At 37.4% G+C, this 11365-nt stretch overlaps 1 protein-coding gene across 1 annotated transcript; it reads right to left on the minus strand.

Annotated features, from left to right (window-relative positions):
• Nucleotides 1-10426: 10426 nt before the first annotated feature.
• On the minus strand, nucleotides 10427-10978 carry LOC131162687 (uncharacterized). Its single transcript, XM_058119294.1, has 2 exons — nucleotides 10817-10978; nucleotides 10427-10663 (listed from the first exon to the last, which is right to left on the minus strand). Exons 1-2 carry the CDS (start codon nucleotides 10976-10978, stop codon nucleotides 10427-10429), a joined length of 399 nt encoding a protein of 132 aa, XP_057975277.1.
• Between the last annotated feature and the right edge of the window lie 387 nt (nucleotides 10979-11365).

The following is an 11365-nucleotide window of genomic DNA, read 5'->3' on the forward strand; positions in this document are numbered from 1 at the left end:
TTTTATATAAAGTTTGAGAGCTACTGAAGGGAATTTGAATGAATACTCTTAAAGATTAAATTTCCTTTAAGTTCAGAAAATCATTCAGAATACTCTTAAAATATTTTCGTGCTTGTAAATTGTCCAACCCATCTTACCAAAGAGCATTTAGGAGTATACGAATTTTATGAACAATGCTCTTTGAACAATGGAAAGTATCCTTTAGACGTGATTATAATCATGAGCAAGGATACAAGCCAAGGAATGGGAGAAACCTTACTGAATATGATTGTGGTTTAGTAAGGATTTCCTATGGAGGAGATGATGCATCAAAATAGAGGATTTTTATATTTAAGGTTCAAAGAGAACATTTTGATTTAATAATAAAACTTGAATCCCTTAAAGGATTCCTCTAATTTGATTCAGGAAGGATGTCTTTAAATTAAGCACTGGGTAGAATAGGAATTTGTGAAGGTCAGTGCTCATGTCCGAAATAATGACTAAGTTTTTTATCAAGGCCTTTATGTTCAAAAAATGTCTTTAGGGAAGAATAATATATGACAAGATGAATTCCTTAAAGCTCAATTTTGTGCAATGGACAACAACTGCTTAACTTAAGTTGTTTATATTTAAGTATTGAGTTAAGCATTTGAAATTATTTACCAGGCAAAGATGCCCTGTCCATTTGGAAGTAGATTTATCTTGCTTACATTAGCCAATTTTTTTCATATTATAACCAATCATTTTGATATTTATGTATTACGTTTAGGTTGGATATTTTGCCCGAATTTGAACATTGGCTTAATTATCTCGGATTCTTAGTATATAAAAATTTGTGGATGCATATACTAAGTTTTTACATTTTAAGCACATACCACTCCCTAAGCCATTAGTCATCACAATCCCTAATCCTAGGAACTAAGGAAAGATTTAAAATAATTTTTTAATTCCTATTGGAATCCATTTTTCCTTAGGTTCTGAGAGGTTTGCCTTCCTAACCAACCATAACATTTCTTTGTTCATACCTCTTGCACCTTGTTTATTTGTTTCATTTTTACATGATGAGGCATGACTGTGGGTATGATGAACAAAGCATGAACCCTTTTTGAAAATATTTCTCTTTTTAACTCTGAAGGGTTTGATATGATTATTCTTTTCATTTTTGATGCAAGGATCATCCCAAATCTTTCCATTCAAATAGATAATTTTCAAAATTCTCTTAATCTTTTTCTTTTCCAGACTAGCATAATATCCTCTTATTTCCTTTAACTACTTTGCTATCCTTTTATTCACGATTATAAGAAATGTTTTCTTCTTAGACACTCTTACTACAAGCTTATGCATTTTCAATAAAACATTTTCTAGTTTTTCATGTGAGGACATGCTTTCATCATATAATTCATCATATGATTCATCACAAGATTTTTCACAATAAGTATCGCATGAATCATCAATAGTATTATCACAAAATTCGATAGGATGATTCAACACATGATGTATCACAATATTCAATAGATGAATCATCAATTGAGGTAGGATGGGAATCATATATCTCATCGTCAGCTAATGCTATTAGCTCATGATTTACCACCTCTTGAACATTTAAACTTGACATTTTCGTAGTGGTGGTCTCTTTTTCCTTGATCTTTTCATATTTCCTTTCCAGCTCATCCCATATATCTTTTGTACTTTTACATGCCATAATCTCAATAAAAAGGTTAGAATCTAAAGCGCAATATAGCATGTCCATGAATATTGAATTTGCATGCATTAAGTTAGTATCATTTTCATTCAAAGGCATATGAATTCCCTTAACAATCACCTGCCAGACCCTCCAGTCCATAGATTTTATAAAAACGCTCATTCTAATTTTCCAGTGGATGTAGTTTACACCACAAAACAATGTAGGGCTAGTAGGTGACTATCCTTCGCTGAATAGGGATGCACCAATTTGAATCATTGGGATCTTTTACAAAAACATTTAAGTTTATGCAACGAAACTCTGATACCAATTGTTGGAATTGGTGTATTCCCAAGAGGGGGGTGAATTGGGTATTAAATATGTATTCCTAGGTTCAACCAAACCAGCAGCGGTAATACACAACCTAGGGTTTTCTAAGCATATACTAATGTGCAAATAAATATAATATGCAGAAATTAAATCATGCGCAACATTCACAATTTATCAAATATAACATCCATGTGCAAGAATATAAAGTGCAAGAAATTAAAAATAGAAACATAATATGTTATCGGGGTTCGGCCAATATACTGCCTACGTCCCTGCCTCAAGCTCACAAGCAAGAGGATTTCACTAGTTGCTCACTTCATGGGTGGAGTGACACCATTTACAACACCTTACAAGTTGGTGCACCTAATTCTCTTAACTGAGTTTGAACCAATCCAATGCTCACATAACTGAGTCTGAGCAATTAAGGACTTTTCACAGGGCAAGTCTCCCACTTTCGACCACACATGGAGAATACAACAAAAAATCAAATAATTTGTGTACAATTGTAATGCTTCTAATACAAGCAAATAATGTACAATAATAAGCTCAAATGCACTCTAGTATGATAAAGATTTATGCTCAGTTGAGAATATGTGCAAATATCTCTCCAAAAATAGTTTATGAAATATGTGAGAGATATTGATCTTTGAGTTAACAAAATATGTATATCAAGAACACTTCAAAGATCATGCTTTAAAAAATTATCTCCAAATATTATTTTCAAGATTAAGTGCAAGAGATATTTGATACAGCTCAAAAGAAATTGTTTAGTAATAAGCACAACGTATAGCTCTTGAGTCTAGCAATGAAGATGCTAAAGACTCCCAAGCAAGAATGAGATTTTTCCAAATAATATTTATCAATATGAAATGATATAGGAAAACTCTCTAAGCTAACTCTGAAGAAATATTTTCAAAAGAGTATGCAAGGTGAAAGTTTAAGCTGTAACAATACTATATAAATGAGCACACAACACAAGAAATCAAGCTCTCTCAAAGTTGCAATTGATTTGCAAATGAGGAGTATAAAGATGTTGTAGAGACCCGTAGAATTATGGTAATTAAATAATAAAAGAAAAGGGAGGCACAGGAAAATTTTAAAAGGGTCTCATCGACGAACGCAAGCTTCTCGTTAACGAGTATCCTTCTTGGGCTCGTTGACGTGGACATGTGTCTCGCTGATGAGAATTTATCGAGAGGGGGTTTTGTAGAGCCTGAAGTTTGTTGACGAGGGGTTCGGGTTTGGCGACGAATTCCCTGCGTGGACTCGTCGACGACATGACGTGTCTCGTCGACGAATCCGGGATTATAAATATGCCTAATCTAGGTTTTTAGCGAGAAAATCATGCAGCAAACCCTTTCTCTCTCTAAAAACCGACCCTATCCCCTTCTCTCTACGATTTTGGCTTTGATTTTCGTCGGTTCGATGATTGGAAGCCGCCACACTACTCCTGGTAATATTCTCTTCAAGTCTGCTGGAGTAGATCGTTGGTTAGGCCAACTTGGGTACCACTCCAAAATCAAGGTAAGTTGAATATTTGAGTATTTTCAGTATTACCCAATTCATTTGAAGTCAGATTCTGCATTATATGCGAATATACTGGGGTTTTGTGAAGTAAAATTAGGATATTATATTTCTAGGAATAGGGTGTTTTAGGACCCAGTTGGTGGTATTTTAGGAACCTAGGTAAAATGATATATGGATTATAGTTTAGGATTTGTGCATATGTGGATTTAGTAAATATGTATATGATAATTATTTAGGTTAATTCAGTTGTTTGATTGGGAAATTATACGTGTTATTTTAGGATGTTGAAATTATAAATGCTGCACACGTGGGATTGTAAATAGTAGATAATACTCAAATAGTCAGGTAAGGGAAATATGCTATGCTAGGAATTTTAGTATGATTATCAGCAGAAATTACATGTTTTATCAGATTATTATTATTATTCAAATTATAAAATATTTGTATAGTAGAAAATACAGATTTTAGAACATGTGAATTTATTTATTTAAATCATGTGGCATGAGTTTATAGCAAATTAGCACAATATTTATGTAGCTACAAATACCATGTTTTATAGTATATTAGCAGAAAATATCATGGGATATATATATATATATATATATATATATATATATATATTATAGAATGATGAATTTACAGTACAAATACAAATAGAAATTATACAGTATATTTAGAAACAAGATTTACAACATATGAATAGAAACATATATTTTCAACAGTTTCAGAACACCATGATTTTAGTACCATAACACCCAAATTATCAGATGCACAGACAAATATACAAATATACACAAATTAAATATTCAGACAGTTACTTATATTTTTAGATCAGTTTTGTAATGTTATGATTTTTCCAAAATCATGGAAAAATAGCATTATAGAATCATCAGTTACATATATAGTATTAGACCCTAATGGACCAGATTTAGTCGGCAGAGCATGGTACCATAGCTATATTCAGTTCAGAGTGCAACCACATAACTTAAATAGTATGTGGATATTAGCAGTCGATCGTGCCTATGTTGTGGATAGGCTCCCCATCAGTTAGGGTTGAGGAGGCTGATCTAACTTTCGGAGTTCAATTGACTTACCCTGGTCAGCCAACTAGTATAGGTCCCGCCTGCGGGCTGCATAACCTTGTAGTGAGGGGTTTAATCATGACTTTCAGTTATCCATCTAGGGAAATTTTCTCATTTATTATATATATATATATATATATATATATCCAAATTTACAGAAACCATAGATATACCTTTGAATATTAGAAGTATTATAAATAGAATATTCAGAAAATCAGTTTATGTTAAGCAACCTAGGTATGAGTTATATTGTAATATTTATAGGTGTTTCTCAGACTCAATTATTTATGGTATTTCCAAATTAGTTTTATAAATATGTAAACTCACCTACCACACACTAGTAATAGCATATTTCGTCTTACTGAGCGTTGTCTCATCCTAGTGATTTAACATTTTTCAAGTGATCCAGCTGGGCGAGTAGATCAGGCTCACAGGTAGAGGGGACTACAGTACTGCCCTATCTGTAGGGTGAGTATTTTGGGGAGTTATTTTTAAGTAGTCCCTAGGTCCAGATGAGGGTATTTTGGGAATGGTTGTGTATGTATATTTTGGAAAAATATTCTGACACTCTGTGTAACGACCTGTTTAATTTCCAAATATATTTTTTCATATCATAGTATAATAAAACCAATATCACATAATCAGCAGATCATAATCAACCTAAACCTGTAGGTACCAGGGATACATTATAGTACGAAAGCATAAACAGCAGGAAACATAAAATCATATACATTCCATCGTATTATTTAACACAATACCAGAGTTACTATAACCATCATATACATCTCAAACAGTCAAAACCAATCTTAGGGCCGTTGCCCAAAATCCATCTGACTCTATCAAAACACTTACCCTTTAGAAAGGGTAGATCAGCTGTATCTATCTCAGCAGAACTTTATCCGCTCTCCTATTAGAGGCTCTTGAGATGATAATATAATTAGGGGTGAGACACCTCTTAGTAAGGAAAATAAACTAATACTAGTGTGTGGCATCATGAGCTTTTCTGTGATATACGTATAATCATATACATAAACATAACCAATAAAACTGTATGTATCATTTCTGAGAAAAACATGTATAATCATAGCATAACAAAACATATAGGATTTCTTTAAGCATAATCCATCTCATACAATAATAATAATAATAATAATAATAAGAAAACAACCCTGGTAGGTTAACTAACTGTTGTCATGTATTGCCCCCACATGACTGGGTTGTGTGGCCCGAAGGTGGGACCTAACAATGGTTGGTTGACCACTACCAAGTCAAAAGTACAGTCTGTAGGTTCGATGGGTCTACCAGACCTGGTCCGTACACCAGGGGCGTCCACACTTCTTCACCTTACCTAATTCCTGAAAGAGCCCCTGAAACAATCAACTCAATACCCGCTGGGTTCCTTGGTCAACACCCTGAAAACCATATATCCCAGAATAAAATATCATTATTTCTACGTCTACTACATTTCCTACAATTGTTGGAAAGCCTAATTTTGAATAAAAATTATTACCCTTAATCTGGGATGAAATTTAACTCAGTCCCACCGACTATCCGCTCCAGAAGACTTAAAGAGAACTTCCCCAAGAGCGTCGTGGTAACCTCGGATCGTCGATCCGACAAACAACGGAGTCGAAATTGAACAGAGAGGAGAGAGAAACCGTAGAGAGGAGAGAGAGAGAGAATTTCTGTTGATTTTTTTGCATAAAAATCCAAGATATGTACTATTTATACCATGGGCTTCGTCGACGAGCCACATCACCTCGTTGACGAGGTCAAGAAGAAGGTTCGTCGACGAATACCAACTCCTCATCGGTAAAATTCAGAACTTGGAAAACAGTCTCTTGCTATCTCCTCATCGACGAATCCCTGTGTTTGTCAACGAGGCCCTGATTAAATTCCTTGGGTTATTATATTCTTCCCTCCTTATAAAATTTTGTCATCGAAATTTACTATTCATATAACTCATCATCCCTTAAAAGCAAAACGGTCTACTTATTTTATTACTTGCCCTCACTTATGGCGGAGGAATATTGTGGTTACATTCTGAGTTCTAAAAGATTACATACACAAAAGAAAATTCCCTCAAAACTAAAATACTACTTACTAACTATTACATGTACCTGTAAAAGAAATATTACCTAACTACTTAATCTTCTTGAAATAATTTTGAATACTTCTGCTTTATCTACTCCTCGGATTCCTAAGAAGCCTCCTCCACTACATTATTCCTTCACAAAACATTTACTAGAGGAATCTTTTTGTTACGTAACTCCTACACTTACCTATCCAAAATCTGTACTGGTACCTCCTCATACACCAGTGAATCACTGAGCTCTAATTAACCATAGTTGATAATATGAGAAGGGTTTGGGACGTACTTCCTCAACATGGAAACGTGGAATACGTAACCTATAGGCAACCGGCCCCACTTTATCTAGAATTTCAAATGGATCGATAAACCTAGGGCTAAATTTACCTTTCCTTCCAAATCTTTTAACCCTTTTCAACAGAGCTAACTTCAAAAATACATGATCCCCAAAAGAATTCCAGTGGTTATCAGCATAACTCTTCTATCGACACTGAGCTGTGCTAATTCTATCTCTGATAAGTCAAACTTAATCACACACTTGCTGTACCAGCTCTGGCCCCACAACACGCCGCTCACCCAACTCATCCTAGAATAAAGGAGAACGACATCTTCTACCATATAGTGCTTCAAACGGTGCCATGTCAATGCTAGTCTGATAAATGTTATTATACGCAAACTCCACCAGCGGCATGAACTGAGTCCAACTACCCCCAAAATCTAATACGCACACTTGAAGCATATCCTCTAATATCTGTATCATCCTCTCAGTCTGCCCATTTGACTGAGGATGGAATGTCATGCTAAACGATAACTGAGACCCTAGAGCTTCCTGCAAGCTCCTCCAAAAATGTGATGTAAAGCGTGGGTCTCGATCTGACACAATAGATATTGGCACCCCATGTGAACCAACTCTCTCCTGAATGTAAATTCCTGCCAACCTGTTAAGGGAGTAGCTAATCTTAATAGGTAAAAAGTGGGCAGTCTTAGTCAAACGGTCAACAATAACCCAAATGGCATTTTGGCCGTGCAACGCCATCGGTAGTCTTGACACAAAATCTATAGATATATGATCCCACTTCCACTCTGGGATAAATAATGGCTGCAACTACCCTACCGGCCTCTAGTGCTCAGCTTTTATCTGCTGGCACGTTAAACACTGGGCTACATACTCAGCAATCTCTTTCTTCATACTACTCCACCAATACGACTCTCGCAGATCCCTATACATCTTCGTACTCCGCGATGAACCATATACAAAGATTTGTGAGTCTCCTCTAAAATAGTTTTCCTGATCTCAATATCAGTAGGAATGCGTAATTTGGAACGGAACCACAAAGTTCCATCATCTACAATACTGAATTCCTCCACCTGACCACTCTGCACTCTATCCATCATCTCTACTAATTATGGGTCTTCTTTCTGAGCAGCTTTAATTCTTTCCTGCAGAGTAGGTTGCACTACTAAACCGGCGATACATGCCTAAGGATCATTTTCAACTAATTCGATGCCGAGTCTCTCCAGATCCATCATGGTTGGATACTGGATCTCCATAGCTGCCAACATTGATTCCCTAGACTTTTTGCTCAACGCATTAGCTACCACGTTAGCCTTCCTTGGGTGGTAACTGATAGTGCAGTCAAAATCCTTAATGAGCTCCAACCATCTTCTTTGCCTCATATTCAGTTCCCCCTAAGTGAAAAAGTACTTTAAATTCCTTTGGTAAAAAAAAATCTCACACCACTCGCCATACAAGTAATGCCTCTAAATCTTCAATGCATGTACTACTGCAGCCAATTTAAGATCATGAGTAGGGTAGTTCTTTTCATACTCTTTTAATTGGCTAAAAGCATATGCAACTACCCTACCATGCTACATCAACACACAACCAAGTCCTTTCAAGGACGCATCACTGTAAATGACATAACCCTCACCTTCTGACAGGATGATCAGCACTAGTGCTGTGACTAACCTCTGCTTAAATTCCTGAAAACTCTACTTACAGCTGTCATCCCACTCAAATATGACATTCTTCCTAGTCAAAGTCGTATTAGAGGCCCTAAAAATGCTGAGAATCCCTCAACGAAATGACGGTAATACCCAGCTAGCCCCAAGAAACTCCTGATCTCCTAGACGTTCCTTGGTCTAGCCCAGTTCACTACGATCTCAATCTTACTAGGATCCACAGAAATACCTTCTTGAGAGATAACATGCCCTAAAAACACGACCTTCTCAAGCCAGAAGTCACATTTACTGAACTTAGCGTACAACTTCTTTTCCCGAAGCGTCTGCAAAACCTGCCTTAAGTGCGTCTCATGCTCCTCATAGCTCCTCAAATAGACCAGTACATCATCAATAAAAACAACAACAAACTAATCTAAATATGGATGAAAAATCCTATCATCAAATCCATAAATATAGTAGGAGCATTCATCAAACCAAATGGCATAACAAGGAACTCATAATGCCCATACCTGGTCCTGAAGGCCATCTTCGAGACGTATTCTACTTTCACTTTTACCTGATGATATCCTAATCTGAGGTCAATCTTTGAATACACCCGTGTACCCTGGAGCTGGTCAAACAAATCATCTATACGGGGTAGAGGATACTTGTTCTTGATTGTCACTTTATTAATCTCCTTATAATCGATACACATCCTTATAGTCTCGTCTTTCTTTTTCACAAATAGAACTGGAACTCCCCACGGAGATACACTAGGCTGTATAAAGCCCTTATCAAACAAATCTTGTAGCTGATTCTTCAATTCTGCTAACTCTGCTGGTGCCATTCGGTAAGGTACTTTAGAAATCGACGGTGTACCTGGAAGTAGATCTATAGGAAAATCCATCTCACGATCAAGTGGCAAGCCTAGTAATTCATCTAGAAAAATGTTTGTAAACTTCTTTACTACAGGCGTGCTAACAAGTTTCAATTCATTCTCTGACATCTCCTTCACAAAAGTCACAAACCCTTCACAACCGCTCAGCCGTAGTCTCCTCGCCTGAACAGCTGAAACTAACTGGGGTGAACTCGCGACCCTACGAACCTGAATTCTACTTTTGCTAGAGTTTTGAATATCACTTCTCGTGAATGACAATCTATACTGGCAGAATTAGCTGCTAACCAATCCATGTAGAAGATTACATCGAACCCATGCATGTCTAGCATTATCAGTTCAGCAGACAAAATTTCCCTTTGAATATCAACTGGCCATTCCCGAAGTACCCTACTACAACTCACAACTGAACCGGTCGGTGTAGATACCAACAACTCAGTGTCTAATAATTGTGTTTTTGCCCCACATAGTCAAGTGCACTCCGAAGACACAAGCAAGTGTGTGGCTCCTGAATCAAACAATGTAATAAATTTAAAATAAAACATACTAACCATACCTGTCACCACGTCACTGGTCATCTCAGCATCATTCGGCGTCAGAGCGAACACTCTAGCTGGAGCCATATTCCTCTCCTGGCCCCCAAGTGGTGCCTAATAACCTCCCCGATATGGTCTGGGAGTAGGAGCTGTATTTGGTGGTTTAGGACAGTCTCACACCATATGCCCTAGTCTACCACAGCGATAGCAAACAACTCCACCTACTCGATACTCTCCCCAATGTCTCCTTCCACAAGTCTGACAGATAGGAGGACCCTGCACTGTCTGCATCTCGCATCCTCCAATCTTCTGCCTCCTTCCTCTACCATGGTTTCCTCTCCTCCATTGATTCTATCTAGGACCTTGCTAGTAGCTTGAAGATGCAGATCTCTTCCTCTGTCCCTGCTCCTCTGCATCCAAACGCTCACCAATCTTTGCCAAAGCTGCTCTATTGACTAACTCAGCAAAATCTTGGATCCTTAGCACAACCGCCTGCTTAAATATGCTTCGCCTCAAGCCTCTTTCAAATTGTCTCGCTTTCTTCACCTCATCAGGGGCAATATACGAAGTGAAATGAGAGAGCTCAATAAAATGAGCCGCATACTACTGGAATGATAACTGTCCCTACTTCAGACTCAAGAACTCCACTTTAGCGTCCCTAATAGTAGTTGGAAAATATCTATCAAAGAATAATTCTTTAAACTGATCCCATGTCATGGCTATCGGTGTCGTCCTCTGCTGCTCTAGAAGTCTCACAGCAGTCCACCACCTCTCGGCCTGCCTCGTTAGTTTGTAGGTAGCAAAGAGGACCATCTGTTCTTCAGTACACTGTAACATAACCAAAACTTTCTCAGTCTCCTGCATCCAATTCTCGGTGGCTGCAAGATCGACTCCTCCTAAAAATGCAAGAGGATTCATTTTCGTAAACTTCTCTATAGAACACCCATGGCTTGCAGATGGGCCACCCTACTCTTTAGAGCTCCTAGCGATCTCAGCCATAACTTACTGAGCCACGCTACATAGTATTGCGTCAGAATCAGTCACACTTGCACCTGAGGGCCTTGCCCCATCACCGCCGCTTGCATGGGCACTACCTCATCCTGGATCCATCTTGAAAAACAACAATGCAACTCAGTAATCATATTCTTATAATTTACCCACTTAACTTAGCCTCCTATCTTAACACTCTCAGCTTGTTTCTAACCCCAGTCCTACATTCTAGGAACATAACTCGACAATAGTTTACTATGGTTTTCTTGAAATCGTCACCCTAGGAAAAACACAGAAACCACCACGGAAGTCCTA

Source organism: Malania oleifera, chromosome 8 (assembly GCF_029873635.1).
Source record: "Malania oleifera isolate guangnan ecotype guangnan chromosome 8, ASM2987363v1, whole genome shotgun sequence".
Taxonomy (NCBI): Eukaryota; Viridiplantae; Streptophyta; class Magnoliopsida; order Santalales; family Ximeniaceae; genus Malania; species Malania oleifera.

Coding starts and splice junctions, on each gene's coding strand:
- LOC131162687 (XM_058119294.1), bottom strand. CDS start 10,978: ATGAATCCTCTTGCATTTTTAGGAGGAGTCGATCTTGCAGCCACCGAG. Junction 10,664..10,816: donor CCGAGAGGTGGTGGACTGCT/GTGAGACTTCTA, acceptor TCATTCCAGTAG/TATGCGGCTCATTTTATTGA.